Below are 22,422 nucleotides of genomic sequence, written 5' to 3'. Positions count from 1 at the left end.
AAGTCCTATTCGGATATTTGCTCTAATATAATAGTGCTCACACTGTCGGGGCTGAGTATTAGTAAGTGGGTGAAGATTTCCTGGAAACGATGATAATTTAGCTATTGGCAATAATAGCATTATAACATTCTCAGTGATCCATTCTGGCTTTAAGTACTTATTAAATAATATTTATTCCTAAATTATGAATTTATAAAATTAAATGAGATTGCAACATGCAATAAAAACACACTTCTCTCTAAACTCCAAATGACTCCATTCCTCACAGATAGCTTTCCTTGCCTTCATTCTGCTTTTACTGTTTTCTGCCCTCTGTGAGCTCTCGACTCCTCTCTGATGTGTTGATACGCTTTCCCCCAAAGCCACCTTTCTTTATCTACTTTCCTTACCCACTCGTCCCCTTCTTGTTATTCTCTCATTCCATACTGATATGGGAATAATAGGATCCCAAGGCTGTCCTTACAGTATAATTAAAGTATGAATTTCCAGGAGTTGGAAATTGCAGGCCATTTTTATTATGCTTCTATAATAAAGCCAGGTAACATTCAGAGAATTAAAATGGCTTTTTCCTAGTAGATAACTTGGTAAAGACTTTTTTCCCCTTGGTTCTATTGTTTTAAGAGACTGGGAGCTGGAAATGGGAATAGATTCACCAATTCTTTTTCTGAAAACACCTCTATCTTTTACATGATATATATCCCCCTAGATCCTGGGAATATGTTGTAAACTTGTAACAGATGGTGATGAAGCTTCACATTTTTATACAATACATTTTTTGAGATTCTGCATCTACTGTATGTATCTTCCAGGGAAAATGACCTTGAATGAATGAAGTCATAGTCTGAAGGAAAAACACCCCACAGATAGACCAGCAAAAAAATGATGAGTCAATTGGGTTTTGTCTTGTTCCCTGTGGTAAGATGAAATAATTTTGCATGAAAAACAGAATGCTGAAAAATAGGATTCAAAGGTCGTCTTAACACTGGAGGTGCATCTGTTAATTGTTCCAGGAGAACCAGTTAGCCATATTCTATACTGAACAGAAACACATGGAAGACAGGATATCACTGTTTGCAAGTAGGAATGCTATTTGCTTCACTTGGGTAATGTTGGGGGCTTACCAAAAATTGTTCTGGCACAACATCTACCAGCATGAATGTTAGGAGGGTTCTAACACTGTGAGTGCTGATATTTTATGAATGTTTTATCACTGGCTTGAAAACAAGAAGTTTGCAATTGAATCAACAGCATGTCAGACAGACAAAATATTAAAAAAAAAAAAAAAAAAGAAAGAACATTAGTGGGAATTACTGATGTCCCTATTGTAAAAACAAACTGAAGTTAATAAGAAATTTGATCCTCTTAACCGATTAACAAAAGTCAAGTTTTAATTGCATGGCTTCCCAGACAAATCAAGTGGTACCGTTAACTTGAGCATTGGTTGTTTAGACGGTGTGCTAATGGGGGGAAGTTGCTGCATATTCAGTTACCCACCTCTTTTTTCGACAGCTTCAATGCATTGCTTTACAAACCGTGGAACTGTGGAATTTTCACGTTCACACACTGTGTGCAGATGAGAGCCAAAAATTTGATCTGCAAAAGAAACAAAGATGAGCTTCATTAAAATCCAAGATTGCGTTGTTCTTTAATTTGATTCTGTTTCCATATCCACTGTGTGCTGAAATCTGTGTCTTGCATAGGAATCGTATTTTTTGTTTTTTTTGTTTTTTTTTTTGCTTGAATTCCAAAGGGTCTACTGCAGAGATACAAAGGCCATAACTCCCTCCTTTATGGAACAGGACTCTGGACCCAGAGAAAGAAAATGAACACTCTGCCATCGATTAGGCCGGGATGACAGAGTAAGTTATAGTCTCTCTGGGCATAACTTTGTTGTTTATAAAATAATGACAATGAATTAAGAAAACTTCTACAAAGTCATTAATCTTAATGAATTGGTGTCTTGAGTGTTTTAAAAGAAACTTGTTAATGATCACCAAAATTTTAATTTTTTAAGTATATTTAGAAGATTTGTTCAGTGGGTCAATGATCTTTGAAGAGGCAAGTTCCAGGAGATTTACTTTGAAGTGGATTTCTTAACATCTCTCCTGCCTCAAATGCCCTTCCTCTTCCCTCATCTAAGTATCCCCTTTCCTTTATAGCTCAGCTCTGACCACACTTTATCCACAAACTCTTTTCTTCCTCTCTCGGTTTTGTGTCTCCTTTAGCATCGGTTCTTTGGAATACCAGTTCCTCAGGATGTTGATAGGCAATTTGGGGAAAAAAGGCCTGTGATCAAAATGGTTTAGCAATGTTGGGTTAAACAAAGTTAAACAGGTTTCTTTCATGTGTATTTTTACAGCCTGTGACAGGCCCGTCTGCGCTGGGAATCTCCACAAAGGCCTGGAGGACGCACGATTTCCCAAACTTATTTGAGTAAGATCCTTTTATTTCAAAGGGCATCTCTCCAGACTAATGCTTCCGAGAACACACTCTGAAATCCTAGCCTAGTCTTCTCATTTGAAACACAATTTATACTACCTTGCACTGTGTACTTACATTTATGATATATGGAATGTATTTTCTCAAAGCAGATTTGGAGTGTCTACGTTCTCTATGTGTTTGCAGAGTCATTAGTGCTTAGCATAGACTCTGGCCCACAGGATTCACTCACAGTTATTTTTTATTGCAGTAAATTATACATAACATAAAATTCACCATTTTAAGCACTTTTACATGAACATTTCCGTGGCATTAAGTACATTCTTGTGTAATCATCACCACCATTTCCAGATTTTTTAAAAATAGCATAGATATTTATTACTGATAGTGAATCAAATACTTGGTAGGTTCAAGGACTTCCTGTCTTGCTCAAAGTGAACTCCAGTTCCCTAATACAACGTCCAAGGTAATACATGACCTGCCCTTCCACCCATTAATTGATTTCATTTGCTTCCTCTCTCCTCTCTCCCCCTTATCACTTGCCTGCAGCCATTCTGTCCACATTACTGAGTCTTGTCTATGCCAAGCACACTTCTGCCTCAGGGACTTTGCACTTATTATGACCTCTGCATGAAACTTGCACTAGGTCTCTTTTGTAGCCTTTCGTACCTACTTCTTTTCTAAAAATGGCCCCACTGCTATAGGAACGCTCCATGATACTTCCCTGTTTTACTTTCCTTAGAGCATTTATCTCTGCCTAGTATATTAGATTGATGTGCTTACTGATTAGTTTTCCCCTGCTTAAGTGCAAAACCCAGGAGAATAAAGACTGCACCTATTTCCTTTCTTACTGGGTCCCTAGTAAGTAGACAATGTTTGACATATAGTAGAAGTTCAATATCATTTATTAAATGATTGACATCAAGACACTGTCTTAATCATCAGTGGAGGTCTTCAATACATTAAAAAATATGTGTAGTGGAAGTGGGGAGAAAAATAAAATGTAGCATAACAGAATGGTAAGTGAAATATTACAAAGGGGTAGTCAAAATGGAATGTGGTGAGACTTGAAGGAAGTCATGTTTTTCATTCATTTCTTAGAAAAGGTGATGGCTTTGAATTAAGGACAACCTGGCAAAGAGGAAAGTAATTAAAGCAAAAGCATGAATATATTTCAATATGAAAATGTACATTTTCTTCTAAGAGACAAAAAGGTGATAAGCCCAAAACATATCAACAGAGTGTAGAGAAGTTGGAAATAATCATGGGTATTTGGTTTGAATACTTGGTCAAGTAACAAAGATTTGTTCAAAAAAAGTGAGCCACCACTATAGGAAAATAAAATGACATAAACTATTATTTAAGAAAAATAGCCCACAACTTCAGATGGAATAATTTAAATTGGCCAGAAATTATAGTCTGGAAGGACTGCTATAAAGTATAAAAACATCTAATGGAAATTATTATTCAAATCAATTTCTCAAATATTTATTGGACATGTGGCAGGACATCAGACCAGCCTTTGGTGCCCACAGAAGACTTCCCAGAGAAGAAACAAATCCTCAAGGAAAAGTAAGACCAGTGAAGAGATAAAAGACGTGACAAAAGGCCATTTAGGGAAGATGGAAGGAAGGTATACAAACACATCAGTGATGGGGAGAATGGTGCGAGGAATGAGATGTGCTGAGGAAAACAGTCACTCTTTCTTGTTTACAGAAATCTTGATGTATTAAGCTTTAAAAGAAGATGAAGATGGTGTTATAAAAGTTTTAAATATTTAGTTAGGTAGGTTAGATTATTTGAAAGTGTGCAGACACCAGTGATATCTTATACATACACTATTCCCCTCCTGACTTCTTGTTTTTAGAGTCCATTCAGAGCCTGAAAATATTCTCTATTGACTTCTTCCTTCCTTGCTGCTCTGGGTAATTAGTTAGCTCTAACCAGTCAAATGTAAGGAGAAATGACTTGGGAAGCTACAAGAGATTTCTCTCTATCTCTCTCATTCTCTCTTTTTTACCAGATGAAAGAAAAGGGGTGTATGAAGGAACTCTTTCTTTTTCTTCCTGCTTTGAACATCACTGTGCGATCATGTGATGCTTGGAGCTACTGCAGCAATCTTATCACCATGAGACAACAAGGTTGCAGACAAAAGCAAACAGGATTTAAAAAGGTCAAAAAAACCCCGAGACCTTAATGACATTGTTGAAATTCTAAACTTAAAACAATTATTTTCCAAATTCCTTACTATGTGAGATAATATGTCTTTTTAAACTAGGTATTCTATCCCCTACAGCCAAAATATTCATAACCAATTGTGATTGATTGTGGAGAAGATCGAACACCGGGAGATTAGTTAAGAAGCTAATGTGATCACCTTGGAAGGTGTTATGGAGACCAGAATCAGGATAGAGTTGTGGTAAATGTAATCATTTTTCAAGATTCTTCTCTTCTCTGAAGTAGATTTGTACATTCACCCCTTTTGCCATGTGACTGTGTGGTAAAACTCACTACAGTGGGTAACACTTATTTTTCCCGTTTCACTGATGTTGGGCTTGGCTATAGAATTGTTTTGGACAAAGTAGTGTGAGTAAAAATGACAGTGTGTCAGTTCCAGATGGAGGCCTTAAAATGCATTACAGATTTCTACCCACCTGACTGCTTTCTGCTATTGCCAAGAACTTCCCTGGATAGATGCTGCCCTTTCAGTCTGGGATCCAGAATAAATACACATGGCACAGATTGAGGCCTTACACTTAGAATAGATCTGTCCACTAAAACCTGCCCCAGGCTACTTGATCCATAGACATATGAGAAATAAATGTTTTGTGTTGTGTGTCACTAAGATTTGTATTTGTTTGTTATGCAGCAGTAGCTTACTGATAAAGACATTAACAGGAGTCCAGGTTGTTGGTGAAGTAAGCTGTGCTCTGAGAATGAAAACAAAGAGAATTAACAGGACATGGAAATTGAAACTGGTGAGAAAAAAAAAAAAAAAAAGAAAGAAAGAAAACAATTCTAAATTTGTTAGGAATGTGGAATCTTGCATCAGTTTAGATTCACCCCAAGGAGTAGTCCTAAAGGAAATTTCTCTCCCTTTAAAATGAACTCATTGTGCTTTACCTAATATGATGGCAGTTTTTACTCTGTGTTCTTTCCAGATCCATTTAATTCTATCAAGTTCAACTCAGTGCATATTTCTTGAGCATCTGTCATGTGCTGGATATTGTAAAGAATACAAATATTGATTCACTTATTCAGTAACTATTTATTACATGCCCACTTTAAGCCAGACACTGTTCTCCAGCCAGAAAATGCAGTGATGCATAAAGCATGATCTCCTATAGTCTGGGGAGGTGGTGGGTAACTCTCACAAACATTTATGATATAATGTGATTAGTGCTATCTCAAGGCTGTGTAATAACAGCAGTTAAGCTTCATTGTACTCTTACATTAAGCCAGGCATGGTTCAAAGTATTTTATGTATTCTAACTTATTAAATCTTTACACCAAGCCTCAACTCTTTAGTGGTAGATACTATTAACCTGATTTTATGGCGAGGGAATGGACCCCAAAATATTGAGTCCTATGTAAAGTTACAAAGTATCAGGCTTTAAGGAAAGAAAAAAGACAAGAAGCTGACCTGCGACAATGGAAAGAAGGCGTGATTTTGTAGGATTTGTTAACTGGATGCAGAAGATGAGTCAACCTACCAGAGAGGACTTCTTAGTTTCTTGTTTGAGTAAAAGAGACTGACATGCAGAAGGAACCATCAGAGTTTGCAGAAGAATAAAGAGACTGGTTATCAGGAACATGGATAAGCATTTCAGATGCAGAAGGATGATGGGAGATAAAGGTGAAAAGTTCTCATTGAATTTTGACAACTCAGAGGCCATTGATGACCATGAGGAAAAAAGTGAAAAGATCAAATGGACTCCTGCGTTAAGAAGTTTAGTGCTAGGAATTCATCAATTATAAAGGAAGGTGGGCTTTGGGTCCCATCTTGAGCAGGGTAGATAGGAGTGAACGTGAACTTCTGGGTGTTCTGCCATAATGCCCTGGAGGGAATGAGGTGTGCTACTGGCTACATTTTGGTTCTAAAGTGGGAGGTGGGTGAGGTGCATCACTGCCACTTACTGGGTGGTCCAGCCAAGCACAGGCAATACCTCATTGAGAAACTCCCCTTATGATTGCCAAGTGTCCTGGTGAGAAAAGAGTCTTGATATGATCAACATCATTAGACAGAAGGGAGATGTTTGCTTCTACTAGTTACCAGAAAAACCAAAAATTGTCTTCTTAATTCTAGCCTCTCTTTAAACTGGCTATACTCACCCAAGAAAGTATGGCTCTGGAATTAAGAATTTAATCTCTGTGGTGAAGCTGATTAAATGCAAACCTGTAACTCAAGCCAAGGCAATGAAATTCTCCCTCACAATGATTAGAAGTGGGATACTACAGACTGAGGTAGTTAGTGCCATAAATAGTAAATAGTAAGACTTAAATAGCAAGACTGCCTAGATTTAGACACTGGATGCCAGGGGCAACCATATGGGGAGATCGCTGTGTGCAATGGGTGACTCGGTCCAGGAACTAATTTGCAGAGAGAGGTGAATGAAGCAGACACACCCTAGGTCCTCACTTTCTGATGCCTAACTCCAGAGATCATCTATCTCTTCCATGAGGTGTCATGACATACCTTAGGTTGTGACAATAGCTCCTATTTTATTTGAATATTTTTGAGTGAACTTCTGTTTATTGCAACCAAATAAACTTGACCAGAGCATGAACATAGCATTGGCCAGAAGGTTTCTATTGCCCATAATGGAAAGTGCCAGCCTTGGTTAAACAGTGAGATCCACTGTCACAGATGACCTGGTTGGGAAAAGTATGGTGGATGTCTATTGCTTTTCCTGGCCCTGCAACTATCCTCCTATTCTCTGGTAAGATCACTCTGATTTTCCTTAGGGAATGATGCCTTTCTCGTGTTGGCTGCCATTTGGTTTGAGTGGTGCTGACTCCACCACCTTTAGCTCCAGGGAGAAACATGAATTTCCTCATGTTCAGACATGAACACATGGCCCAAGTTGATCCGGTGGAGAAATCCTAAGGCTTTTTCTAGTGCTACTGGGAAAGAGGAACCTTACTTCTAGAGGAATTGACTAACTATTGGGATATGAATCTGAGCTTCTAGAAGTTATGTTACCATCTTCTGGGAGAACATACGGGAGAATTAAGCCAACAGAGTAGAAAACAAGCTGAGTGATGGAGGAAGTAAAGATTTGATAGCAATTGTGCCCCTGGATCCAATCATGCCTGAAGCTGTCCTTGTCCCGTGGAATTTTCAATTAAGCAGTCCAATAAATTCCATTCTTATGTTTGCAGTATGGACAAGTTTCTATCAATTACAATGAAAGGAATCTTGACTACAACACTAGCCTTCAACATAAAATGATGGATCATGTAACTTAGAGGAGATGATGATGCACAAGAAATGGCTTTGCAAAGTAAAAAGTGTTATCTAATGAAAATATATCATAGAGATTTAGCTAACATGTCAATGTCAAATTTCAGGGCTGTGGTGGAATTGTCACCCATCTGTAAATTTGATACAATCCAGGGTTTGATACCAAGGAGGACCATTAAACTGCAGGAATGTGTTTGAACCACAGAACTTCCTATCTTAAAATAGTATAAGGAAAGGGGGAGGGAGAGAGAAAGTATTCTGTTTTCTTGGCAAGCATTAATGAACTAGTTTTGCCCCCTTAACTTCCTTGCCTGTTGTCCTGGCACAACACGAAGGATTATTTCTGCTTTCCCCTTCCTTATGCTATTCCAAAAAAATGGAGCAACCCAGAACCCCGAGCTCCAGACTCCCTACCTATATTTCCATCTGTGGGCTCACTGGTAATCCTTTATTCCTCTCTTAACAAATTTTTGTATTTAGAAAACACCTCTAGCTTGAGGTGCCAATATTTTTGGAATGCTCCACAAATGCCTATGGCCTTGGCTAGTGTGATCATTATGTCTTCCTTCTCCTGCTTCAGCATTTATACCAGGGGTGGCAGGCAACACATTGGTTGGAGAAAATCCATTTTCAGCAATTTTTCTTTGAAAGCATCTTTTGGTGAGAAAAACAAATAGACCTTCCACATGACTGCACTTATAAATCATGTTGTTTACATAATGAATTAGAGTTTAACTAGGAAATGGTGGTTTTTAATCTTTAAGCTCTCAAACTTTTGACCGATTTAGTTAGTTCATCAGCATAACCAGGTTAAGTCTCCCAGATTACAAATTAGCTTCATTCTCCCTCATCTCTGCTATATATTTTTTGACAAATTATGGAAAGAACACCCAGTAATGGGATCTTTGTCAGTTAGATTCCAAATGAATCAAAACTATGAGGAAAACTACTCAATAGAGGCAGTTAAATGTTCAAATAATGTGACGGTGTTATCATCATTTACCCAGGAAGGCAGTCTCCACATGCTTTTCAAAATGATTATTCTGCTTTCAGGACACAGGGATGCTGTTGCAGCCAGTCCAGTAAATTTTAAAAAGGAAAACAAAGCACCTAGAACTGCACATACATGAAGAACATAGAGGGGAACAGGAAACAATAATAACAAATCAAGGGGCTTAGACCCACCTATCCTTTTGGTCACGAGGTATATTTTTTAAGGGGTTGGGCTGCAAAAAAACCCAAACCAAAACAAAACAGAAAACACTGGGGGTTTGTTTATTTATTTATTATCTTTTATTTATTTTTCTTGAGAGAGAGTGCACGTGTGTGCCTGTGCACGCATGCGAAGTGGGGGGAGAAGGGGCAGCGAAAGAGGGGGAGAGAATTTCAGGGAGGCTCCACACCCAGCGTAGAGCTTGATGGGGTTCAATCTCACAACCCTGAGATCATGACCTGAGCCGAAATCAAGAGTCCAATGCTCAACTGACTGAGCCACCTAGGCCCCCGCCACCGGGGGCTATCTTACACAAAGAATTTATTCAAATATTAAGGAATGACAGTGAATGGGAACTCCAAGAATTTACTAGGGGGCTCCTGGGTGGCTCAGTGGATTAAGCCTCTGCCTTCAGCTCAGGTCATAATCTCAGGGTCTGGGATCGAGCCCCACATCGGACTCTCTGCTCAGTGGGGAGCCTGTTTCCCCCTCTCTCTCTGCCTGCCTCTCTGCCTACCTGTGACCTCTTTCTCTCTCAAATAAATAAATGAAATCTTAAAAAAAATAAAAAAGAATTTACTAGGAACTCAAAGTAATTTAGTAATTACTCGAGGCTGGAGAACCAGTCTTGGAGATGTTTCAGACCAAAGGTCCCAAGGAAGTCCATGAAATATGCTGCTGGGTCCAGAGTCTTATAACTCTGATGGCTAGGTCAGGATGCTCTTTACGTTACCAGTTCGCCACCAGCATAGTTCTGATGACTTACACTCTTCAATTGCTCAAGATGGGATGCCCAGTTAGTTGAAATTATGTTAAAAATGGTGTTGGGATAAGAAAAAACATAGCCCTGGTGGCTTCAATAGTAGGTAGCCTGTACTTGAAATATTTCTCCCTCCACAATGCTACGCACATAAGCACATCCTCTCCCAATAAATTGCTATGGGGAGGGGCAGTGGATACTGAAGGGCAAAAGTAATATTTCCAACATGGGTAATTTCAGCAATTTAACCAAAATTTAGCTTTGGTTTTAAACTATAAGTAACATTTGGTTTTCTTTTCGAGAGTAGGTTTCTAGAAAACTTTCAGATTACTTATCAAAGAATCCTGTTTTTACTTTTATCTTTTATATTTTCTCCATTTCCATCCTTATTACTTTTTCTTCTTCCTTAAAATACTCACCATATAAGGCCTCATCATATAAATTTATTGCAGCTTTACTGATAATTTTTGGAGAAATGGGTGATTTAAGTAAGTACTATAATTTACAGATGGCTTATCTCTTTTTTTTTTTTTTTAAGATTTTTTATTTATTTATTTGACCGAGAGAGATCACAAGCAGGCAGAGAGGCAGGCAGAGAGAGAGGAAGGGAAGCAGGCTCCCCGCTGAGCAGAGAGCCTGATGCGAGACTCAATCCCAGGACCCTGAGATCATGACCTGAGCCGAAGGCAGCGGCTTAACCCACTGAGCCACCCGGGCGCCCCAAACTTATCTCTTGAACTAAGATTCAGAAAAACATGTTTAATGCTAAAACACTACTGAATTTAATCTGTATTAAGTGCTTCATAAGGTTCTGTGTTATTTTACAATGCCTTCGGGCTTTGATTAAAAGTATCAGTTACTGCTTTTTGATACACAGACACCAAAAAACTGGGCTGATTCTCTGCTAAATCTCTAATATACACTGCAAGTGAAGTAAATTTCTCTTACTGCCTTGTTTACTTGTGTGTTTTTTTTTTTTTCTCATAAGAGTCAAATACAGGGGGAAAAAAAGCATAATTATTTTAACTTTTAAGTAGTTTGGAATCTAAATAAATAGAAACTCTAAATATATACACTTCTGTGTATAGTTTCCCCCCACATGTTTATTCATACTTGTGTAGCTCATTAACCTAATAGATTTTAAAGTCCCTGGTGGATAATGATAATGTCTGTTCTGGAAGGACTGGCCTGGAGGAGATTTTACCCAGACTATGGAGAAGATATCCCCAAACAAGGGAAGGCTGTAGTCTGCAGCCTCCAATCAAATTTGGACAGTTGGATGCAGGAGTAGTATCTTGACACAAGCAGCCCAAAGGTGAAATTCTGAGACAGGCCCACTGTCACCCAGACAGAATGAAGGAGTTCTTCCCCACCTTCTCCTGTTTCCTTTCCTTTCTTCTTTTTTCAGGCTTCAAGCTGACCCCACCTTTCAAGATTTTACCCTCAATCCCAAATAGTACTTCATGGAAGTACTATTTGGCTCATTTTTCTTTTTCTTTCTTTTTTTTTTTTTTTTAAAGTAGGCTCCACACCCAGCACAAAGCCCAATGTTGGGCTCAAACTTACAAACCAGGGATCAAGACCTGAGCTGAAATTAAGAGTGGGGCGCTCAACTGACTGAGCCACCCACTCATCTTTGCCCTCTTCTTTTAAGCTTCTAAACTCTCATGGAAATAGATCTCAACTCAACTTTGGTCGAGTTAACACAATGGACATTTTGGGGAGTCCACTAGTCAGAAATAAATTCATATCTTAAACAAGGAGTTTACTACCTCAAATGAAACAGGGAGTATGAGATTTTTCAATATTTGTCTACTCTGGGCAGCAACTTTATCCTATGCTTCTCCATCCTTTTGTTTACCCAAAGCAACACAACACACAAATATACACATAAACATGCATACTGCCCTCCACATGCATGTGCACAGAATCACAAACAACAGTATAGAGAGTGGTCTGATCAAGTGAATATTTCATGAATTTTTGTATTCATTCATCTTTTGTGTCCATCCCTGAGTATTTATCAATGCCTGCCAGGGATGGAATAATGAATAGAACAGTCTCTGCCCTCCTACAGCACTTTCTGGCTTCATACAGCTTAGATATAAATGGGAAATCAAACTCATAAACCCATTAATATATAATATACGTATGATAATGTTCAATATTGACGGGTACTATGAGAAAAGAAAGCAAGACAGGGAGATGGAGAGCCAGAGGGAGGTATTATTAGGGAAGACATTTCTGAGGCTATGCTATTGAGTGAAGATCAAAAGAAGTGAAAGTGTGAATTATGCCTATACTTGGGGAGAGTGTTCAGTCAGAGGAGCAGCCAATGCATAAGACTGGGGAGTAAGCATAGTGTAGTCGGGGAGCAGTAAGGAAGCCTGTGTGGCTGGGGGAGATGACAAACATAGATGAAACTGAAAAGGTAGCCTGGGGACCAAAGCAGGTAGAATCTTGTAGGTCACAGAAAGGTCATCAGATAGTATTTTAAGTATGATTTTATTCTAAGTAATTAGCAATTATTGACCATGGGAGTGAAATAATGTGACTGATGTTTTTAAATGGTCCTTCTAATTGCTGTGTGGAGACTATATTTAAGAGGGTCAAGAAAAGACACAGAGAGGCCAGGTAAGGGGTTAGTGACATGGGCAAGGTAACAGTGCTTAGATAAGGCTGGTAACAATGGGATTGACTAAATGTGGTTGAATCTGGAATATATTTTAAGGTGGTTTTGCTGACGAGAGTAGGAGAGAGAAGAGAACATAGGGTGACTCCAGCTGGCAGTTGGCAGTAGTATTTCCTGAGGTGAACATGCCAGAGCCGGGGAATCAAGGATTGGATTGCTCTAGATAAATGTGAGATGTCAACCAAACATCCCAGGATATGATAAATAGACATCTGAACATGCAAGTTTGGAGTCTTGAGAGTCTGGAGCATGAGGCTGAAGTTTTAAGTTTAGAAAGCCTATAGATAGAACTTGAAGCACTGGACTGCAATATTTCAGCCCTGGAGTATTTGAATAATGCCCAGTAGTCTGAGGAGAAGAATGAAAAGGGAGGAAGAGTCGAAGAACATAACATAGGGTAACCCAACGCTGTGAGGCTGGTGAGAGGGAACAGGCCCAATCAGAGGAGTGTCCATTGACATTGACATAAGAGCTTCCAGAAGAAGGAAGATGAAATTAATAAAGAGTAATTATAAAATCACTGAAAGATTTTGTGTCCTTCTTCCTTTCCTTTCTACCTCTTCCCAGGCAACAACTTCTCAGGAGGTAAAATGGAGTAAAATGGCCTTTAGTCTATAAGATATACAGCTCATGGTCCAGCTAGAAGATAGTACAATAATCAAATGATGAAATTATAATTCAGGATAAAGAGAAGAGAGGACTAACTCAGGATGAAGACAAGGGTGGCTTTAGGGAGTTGGTAACTTTAAGCTGGAAGCATGAAAATGAGTAAGTTTACTAGGTAGAGGAAGCTGGAAAAGAATGTTTGAGGGGAAGGAAACAATACACAGTGAACAAGATAAATGTAATTTTTTCCTTTTGTGCTTCCTTATTTTTTATGTATTTTAAAGAGAGAGCATGCATGAGAGAGCACAAGCAGGGGGAGAGGCAGAAGGAGAGGGAGAAGCAGGCTCCTCACTGAGCAGGGAGCATGATGTGGGGCTGGATCCCAGGACTCTGGGAACATGATCTGAGCCAAAGGCAGATGCTTAACTGATTGAGCCACCCAGGAGCCACTCTTCCTCTTGTATTTCTACTGCTTTCTTTCCTTTTTTTCTTTCTTCCTTTCTTCCTTCCTTTCTTTCTTCCCATTCTATCACATTCTTTTCTGGTTGCCAAATGAATACATAAGTGAAAGAATGAGTAAGAGAAAACAATGCATACAAAAAATATGATTTCTATCTAAAGACTGTGCCATGATCAGTTAAATTGGAGGAAAATATATTTCATTTTAGTTTGCTTTAGCGCATTTTGGAATTATTAACATGGCTAACTTTTGTTTAGCAAAGACGGATTATTTACATTTTGAATTGGTGATATTTTTTGTTTTTGGTTTGCCTGTCTTCATTCCATTGAAGTTACAGAGGGTACTAGCAAAAGAAGAAGGGGATAAAATTCAAAGACATCAAGTTTTGCCTCCTTATCCCATATTGATATACACTTTATATTTAAAATAGAAAACCGTCCATAAAATTCAATTGCTCAATCACATAACTTACTGTAATTATTCTGAAGTTAGAGCTTTTTATCAATTGGGTTGTCTACTTACTTGACTTAGTAGGAACTTTACTCATATCTTCCTCAACTTACCATGGAGTTATGTCACAATAAACCCAATGCAAGTTGAAAATATAAGACAAAATGCATTTAAAACACCCAACCTATTGAGCATTGTAGCTTAGCTCAGTCTATATTAAACATGCTCAAATGTTTACATTAGCTCACAGTTGGGCAAAATCATCTAACAAAAAGCCTATGTCATAATAAAGTGGTGAAGAGCTCATGTAAATAGATTATATACTATACTAAAAGTGGAGAACCAAATGGCTATATGGGTATAGTATGGTCGCAAGTACATGGATTCTTTATCCTCATGATCCCGTGGCTGACTGGGAACTGCGACTCGCTGTCACTGTCCAATATAAAAAGAGTATCATACCACATATCACTAGCCCAGGGAAAAAGTCAAAGTTCAAAATTTGAAGCACAGTTTCCACGGAAGTCATATCACTTTTACACCATCATAAAGTTGGAAAATATTCAGTTGAACCAAGTAAGTCAGGGACCGTCTGTGCTGTGAAATCAGTGCTTTTATTTGTTTGAGTGACAAGTCTAGGGAGAAAACTTGATCCATAAAATTTATTCAAATAATTGATTGAATTAATTTTAAATGATTTCATTTACCTTGTCAGCCCAACGAATATAGACTAAAGCTAGAAATACCACTCAGTGACTGATACAAGTTGAGAGATTCTTTTAGGGTAGAGAAGGTGTGGCCGTTTTGACTCATGCTGATTAAAAGTAAAATCTAGGAAAAACACTATACTTTTCCTAATATCAGCATAGATTTGTTAGAATCCCAGGTGGTAAGACTTCAATTGATTTGCATGAATGCAGAGTTCAATAAGAAAAGATTCAAATTTAGTTGGAGTAAAACTGCTTAATGATTCCAAATATTACTTGTAATATATTAATATAACGGGTTTGAATACCTATAATGGAGTCTCTTTCATTTGGGTCTTAAGGGTGTTCTCACAGCCACTAATGCTGAGTGCTAGGTACACGCTCAAGTACCTGAGAGGAAAGCACTTTAGGTTAAAAGCACTTTCTCTCCTCAGCCTCGGGTTAAAAGCTATTTCAGGATTCTGTTAAAGGCATTCTTTGGTCTTCAGCTTCAGTTTAAAAGCAGCTTTGATGAAAAGTGCTTTGAGGCAGGTGAAGGATTTTATAATAAACCATATTAGGAGCCAGGGAATCCTGTGGTTCTGTGGAAGTGTTGGCCAGCTCCGTGGAGGTGTGGTGCAAGCTCTGCGCGGGTCTGCCTGTTCCCCATGGGCGGCTCTGAACAATGTGGTCCTCTGGTTATTCTATGCAAAGAAATTGAAAAAACATTTCCAGGAATGTAATTGGAGAGAGGGGGTTATGAGCCTAAATTAGTAGGCCATGATGCACATGTTTCCGAAACATTTTGTCTCTTTTGGGCTTCCAGTCAAATATAGTGCGTTTCTCTTTTTTAGCCCTTACTTTTTTTTTTTTTTTTTTTTTTTTTTTCAGCCTTCCCTTTAGAAAGTGACTATGCAACAACACTTCTAGAACACCTTATCCTGGCCCGAAGCTGCCCACGTAACTGAATAAATAGATATCTCATTGTGAGATACACTTTGTGTACTGAGCATTTTCTGGATTCATTGCACACTCTTCATATTACTTTTCTGGCTAACCAGACCGCCCATTGTCGGGGAAGGAGTGCACGTAAGGGTGGAATGGAATAGCTCAGTTGGGTTTGCCTACTGAATTAGTGCAATGATATTCATCACCCAGACATAGAAACTGAAGTGTTGGTATTAGTGGATGAAAAGACAGTGACTTAAGAGGAATTCTGAGCTTGCAGGGGTTAAGGGAAATTCAAGAGAGATGGCAAAATTGTGAATGTATCCCAGCTAAGTACCAGGGAGTAGATCTGACTTCTTCTGAGGAAAGATCTCACATGGACTAGAAAGAAGCCATTTCTCACTTTGTGAGATTTAGCCTAAGAGCTGTTGCTTCAGGTCCTAAAACACCAGGTGAAACATGCCAGTGGTTAAGAAGAGCAGTCTCCCCATTGCTCTGGAGACAGAGTGAATCTAAAAATGCTGTGGGAACCAGAGCTTCAGAGTACTGCTCGGCATGTGGAAGGGTTTGTAGATTTGGAAGCTCTTGGACAGCACCAAGAGAGGAGGAAGTCATGTCTCAGAAGATACTGGCTGCATAGTTGTGGTGAAATGCCTGCCTTGGGCAGTTTGTAGGTAATGAGGTATCAAATGCAATACTTTCCAGGTGCTCCCAGAAATAGTCAAGGAGACTTTAGAGAAGGGTAAAGTCTGAGTTGCTATGGCTATACAACTGGTAGTCACAACTTAGGATATTTGTGCCTTAATATCTGTTATTTCATTCATATCCACAGGCTGCTGGGGCATGGCCCACTGTCGTTAAATAGGAAATAAGTAAAATTAGATAAAAAGCACTAAGAACGTCTTTTCATTAGCTTCCCAAAGTGGGACAAGTTTGCAGGGTATGGAAGTGCTTCTTTTTTTAATATAGAATATTTGTAAGCAGTGCTAACGTAACTAGTTTGTAAGAAAGGAATCTCATCTCACACATCTGGGTCCAGTATGCAACCCATTGTTTTCTGCATGGGAGGTCCCCAGTAAATGTTTGTCAAATGAGTAAAAATGAATAATGAGCACTAAATGAATAATAAAATTGCCTATAAAATCAAGTACAAACTTCTGAACCTGGCACTGCTCAAAATACCTGCCACAGACACTTCTCATCCAACCCTTTACCTTGCAGACAAAGCATGGTTCCCATGCTTTCCTACGATTGCACACCTTGAATGTCTCAACCAGCTCTCCACATGTCCAAAGGCTCAGAGTCAAGATTCAGTTTCAAGACCACAGAATAAAGGAAACATGAATCCTTCTCACACTTTTCTCACTTGTAATTTCCCCAAATCCATGACCTCAATGTCCCTAAAGCTTTTGACATTTGATATATTATGTTGTATTTGTTGTAATTTTATCTCCCTTACTCATTTTGTAGTCAGCTCTGCCTTATGCATTTTTGTATCCTCTTAGAACATAGTGATTTAAAGAATATATATGAGTAACAATCAAAACATAAAAAAAGTAAGCATAGTTGTCCTTCATCCTTATTACTGGAGAGTGCACGTCAAGCTATATAAGAACAATGTGAGGCAGACAGAATGCTCAAAATGTTGGCTTTACTAATGCAATGCCACAAAAATCTCACCCTAATCGATCTGTTTTTCAATTTTCAGAATACCTACTCTGCATTCAGGAGAAATGCTTGCAATATATCATGCCATAGAGAGAGTAGAATTAGGAGTAGAGTATGAGAATTAAGAGTTATTATTTGCCATGCTAATTGCTCTTTGTGTAGTATCAACAATCATAAGAGGTATTATCTGGAAAGTGTTAGGACAGAAATTTTCATTACCTTGTCCAAAGCCTCAAAGCAAGTAAATAGCAGAGCCAAGACTAGACTTCAAATCTACTTCAAAATTCAGTGATCTTTATGGCTTAATGACTGCAATACATTGTTTTCCTGAGTAAAATAGAATGCATATAGCTCTTTCAAATAGCTAGGGAGAGCTTGTCACCACCACCTTATCACTTCACACCATATGTATCCAGATCCAACAAAGAAAATGGTCTTTCATATATTTCATTACTGCAAGCATTTTTTATGTATTTAAACATATATAAAACTAGGTACAGTTTTCTGTCCAGGTATCTCTTTTTCCCAAGAAAGAGCTGCATTTCTTGTTAGATATTCTAGGAGTCTAGGATTCTAGGCTGGTGATAATGGGGGCAACAGACTGGGAACCTTTTGTAGCAGAGGTTGCTTAGACCACTTCTAGTCTCCAGATGGTGTGCCAAATCGATTAGCACAGACTCCTTCTAGCGGATCTCAGATGAGTGTCTATGATCCAGCTCGGTATATGAAACTGAAACACCACACACATATCCATGCCAGCCTCTCAGACTCTTGACTGAGAGAATTGCATCTGGGAGACAGAAGTTTCCTTTGGGCTTTTGGTAGTGTTCGTACTATAATAACTAATTGTAGAAACAGATGGCTTTGGGTTATCGCAGGAAAGTGCTTTCCACTAAAACTTTACTCAGAAGTATCATCTCCAAAATTCCTCAAATGCAATGAGTGTCCCATATCCCCAACTTTCTTTAGATGGGCTGTTTATTCCTCACCTTCTGGTACTGGACCAAGATCCAGTACCTGTTTTCCCTGTTTTCCCCACTACCCATCTCCTGCCCAACAGTCCCTTCTGAGGCCACAACTCCCTGGCCAGGGCTTCTGCTTCCCATTCTGTCTTAGAGAATGGGACAGCCATGTCTACTACCACATACAGTGCCTGGTATGGGGCACTGCACCATCACACTTGGAATATTTCTCTTCCTATACTGCACAGCCACCATGGGAATGCTTTCTCCATATTACCATGACATCTTGAGTTGGGCATAACCTCACACATAGATGTGACTGTCTCTCCTTGTGTGTGATCAGCATTGTATTTCTAACCATTATTACTTTTCTTCAAGATTATTCATTCATACTATAAATATGTGATCTTTCTGGTTAAAGGGCATGCACACAAGTGTGTTCATGAATAAAGGGATCTTATGCTAGAGAATTTGAGATATCTGACATCATTGGGAATTCTGTTTTTGATGAAGAGAGGGCCTAACCTTGTTGTTTTTTTCACCCTAAAATGTTTGACTTCTTCAACTGGTAATTATGTAAACATATTTATAGCCCAAACAGGCTCTTATTTCCTCTTTTGACATATTAATTGTTTCTAAAAACATTAAGTGAGGTCCTGTCAAATTCTTTACATAATATTGAACATTCTCCTATGCTAATTAATTTTTTTTAAATGGAAAAATTGTCACATGCTCAAGGTCCCAGTGCGTTTGAATAAATGTGGAATTTCTTTTTTTTTTTTTTTTTTAAGATTTTATTTATTTTATTTGACAGAGAGAGATCACAAGTAGGCAGAGAGGCAGGCAGAGACAGAGGGGGAAGCAGGCTCCCTGCTGAGCAGAGAGCCCGATGCGGGGCTCGATCCCAGGACTCTGAGATCATGACCTGAGCCGAAGGCAGCGGCTTAATCCACTGAGCCACCCAGGCGCCCCTAAATGTGGAATTTCTGTTCAACAAAATACTGTTCAGGAAATGAATGTATGAGATGGAGCACATAATGATGGAGTCTGGGGAGGTGATGGCTTTTCTGAAATTTAGATTATCTGGAAACTCAAGATATTAAGATATCCTTAAGATATTCTTTTCAGCCCATCTGCTTTCTTATTTCTCAGCCTCTGGTTGCATGATAGATTCCTTCATAGTGAGGTTAACCAAGGCCAGTCCTCTTCCCCCCCCATCCTTTCTTTTCCTGCTATGAATTTGAGTTCCAAGTTCAAAGGGACAAGTTAGGAGTGATAGATTCAAGTTAATGACCTTCACATGTGTTTAACTTGGATGACATCGTCTCTAAAATCTCCCTCCTGTCTAATATGGGTAGATAAGAAAATCATTAAAAAATTGGAGCTCAACAACTGTTGAAAGAGAATGAAATTTCTCTCTTTTGCTCTTACATTTCTGAGGGAATTGGATCTTATGAAAATGTCAATCCTTGTAGCAGCCTCTTAGCTGGCTATCCATGCAAGTTATCCATCACAGCACAAAGCATAACTCAATGGCCGTATGCATCCCAGAAAGATAATTGGGTAATTTTAAGATTTAGTCCAGGTACACAGGTTATAATCTGGGGTGAAATTTGAGCAATAAATATATAACACACTTTCCTATAAATATTGGCCAAATATATATGACTTATTGAGTTTTACAATCAGACAATATTTTGATTGTCTTACATGTCTGAACATACACATTGCTGGTATTATTGTCAAGTCAATCTCCAATTCCACAAATAGTCATTAGCACTAGGTGTTAGTTACATGTCTGCCATATGCTAGCTGGGCAGAATGTTCAATTTTTTAAAAAATAAATATATGAAATAGGTACCCAATATGTGGCTTTATTTTTCTTCAACAAACCCTAACTTAACCTTATTGATTTGGATTGATGTTTTCTATCAAATATAAAAATCACTTCTAATATTTATAATGGAACATCAAAGGTAAAATGCTAGAGATCACTGAAAATGGGATGGAGTTAGGTCCTAGTATTAAGTAGGAAGGACACTGAACTCTTGGAAAAAATACAAGTTGGAGAAGGCATGTATAAACAGATATTTCTTTCTTATAAACTTCTTTAAGTTTCTCTGAATTCTTTTCTTTGTTGGGCTTTTTCCCTAAGCTGCTATTAAATTGTGAAAGTGCGTTTTCATAAAACCTCTTTATATAAGTGTTGCTGATTTGAGGAGGGGAGAAAAGTTTCCTCATTTCTCTTTTGTGTTCTTTTTTTCCGGTGTGAGAAGAAAGTGTTCAGATCATCTTTTTAAATAATGAAAACAATAATAACTGTTCCTGGGAGAATAAGAAAGCAAAGCAGAGGCTTTGTTTGACTTATCGGTGATAAGGCACTTTGGAGCTCCGGTTTGTGTGAGTTGAAGAAAGAGATGTACACAACACTCCAACCCTTCTATTATGACAGTTTATGCTTCCCCTACAGCTTATTTAACTCCGATGCCTGGGAAATAGACACAATTACCACCTTATGGAATGCTACTTAACTTTAAATGTTCCCTCCAGAATAGAAACCCACGTCATCAAAATTTGTCTGTTTCTCAGGAATTATTTCTTCAGAAGGCTTCTGCATACGCCTGTGCAATTTTAAAATTTAACCCAAGGTTGCTTAGAAATAACTATGATATAAAAAGAAAGAAAAAATTCCCACACTAAGGGAGTTTGTTCATAAGAGTTCTATGAAAGAGCTGTGTCCTATGCCCATGTACACTATAATCATTCACTCTTTCAGCTGTTATCAATTTAAAACCAATGAAACTCCCACACTGAGTCCATTTGAGCAGTCAATTTTAATATCTCGAGGCATCTGTAGTTATTCTGAATTGGCTGCAAAAGCAGAACTAACAAGTTAAGCTCTAACCATAAGTCGACATCAGGCTGGTAAACCATACATCAAACACAGACAGTTAGTCAATACTCCAGTATGAAAAACCAACTAGCATTTTAAAGAAGAGCAACATATTCATAATATGTTTGGCAGTCTGGTTTGCATTGCTTCCTCGATGGCTGTGTATTTAACTTTCCAGTCAACAGGGAGCTCCTCGCACTGGCAAAGCAACATGTTTGAGGGCAAACCAGTCAGTCTTCTGATTTGTGGGTAATATTTCTAAATGAGAAAAAACACGATGGAAGAATGTGCCTTTTGTGAATAAGAATCTAGAGCGTGTCTTAATAGTTGCTTTTTATAAGAAAACTGTTTCAACCATATGTTCTGGATCTTTGCACACAGTCCCTACTTCAAATATTATGTCATTGTCAGGCCATGTGTCTCAATTTTGTGTTTGGAAAATATGGTTGCTTGAAATACCTCTTTCTGTCCCAGGAGTGACTCCATGACAGGGCTGTTGCCTCCCATAGAGAGAAGAAGACAATGAAGGAGGAGTATTCAAACATGATCAAGGCAGTCATCGCTTCAATCAAATCATTTCCAAATTTCTGGGGCTGGGGGCCTTGGGCGAGGGGGAGTGAAGGGTGTTTACGACATATAGCGGCCTATTCCCAGAACTCTTTCTATGTACTTTTATTTTATCTTCAAAAAGAAAGGACATATTAAAGGGAAATATCTAAGGAGGAACAATGCTACATAAAGCTTATGTTTTCAGATCTGTTGCCCCAGAAAATGCTTTGATAAAACATACTTACAGCAATACAGTCAATTTCAAAGAAAAGTTGGGAGACATACCTCTCCATAGTGCAATTTGACTAACACTGACAGACCACCAATTACGATGATCCAAATTCAGATATGGTCTCTTGTCTCCTTCCCACAAAGGAAAATAGAAAATGCTGGACTAGCACTTCTGCAATACCGAGTTACTTTCCTGATGACTAAACTTTACAGGGAGAACAGTTACGCTCTATTGTTGCTACTCAGGTAGACTAACAACTCAAAAGGGATCGTTTCATATGGAACAAAATTTGCCACCACCACCCCAATAACGTGACACAGTTCTTTTTTTCTTCTTTCTCTTGAGAATTTTTTCTTCTTTCTCTTGTTGATTTATAATAGACATGAATATGAGGGGAAAG

At 38.5% G+C, this 22,422-nt stretch overlaps 1 protein-coding gene across 1 annotated transcript in view; it reads right to left on the bottom strand.

Annotated features, from left to right (window-relative positions):
- The window catches only part of ARHGAP15 (Rho GTPase activating protein 15), a 604,723-nt gene that overhangs the window by 220,815 nt on the left and 361,486 nt on the right, over positions 1-22,422 (bottom strand). Inside the window, exon 10 of the mRNA XM_059166761.1 lies at positions 1,495-1,593. Within this exon, the coding sequence (XP_059022744.1) occupies positions 1,495-1,593 (99 nt within the window). The remainder of the gene's footprint in view (positions 1-1,494; positions 1,594-22,422) is intronic.

The sequence above is a fragment of the Mustela lutreola genome, chromosome 3 (assembly GCF_030435805.1).
Source record: "Mustela lutreola isolate mMusLut2 chromosome 3, mMusLut2.pri, whole genome shotgun sequence".
Taxonomy (NCBI): Eukaryota; Metazoa; Chordata; class Mammalia; order Carnivora; family Mustelidae; genus Mustela; species Mustela lutreola.
The sequence above is the reverse complement of the archived record's forward strand: the minus strand, read 5'-3'. Positions and strand labels throughout refer to the sequence as shown.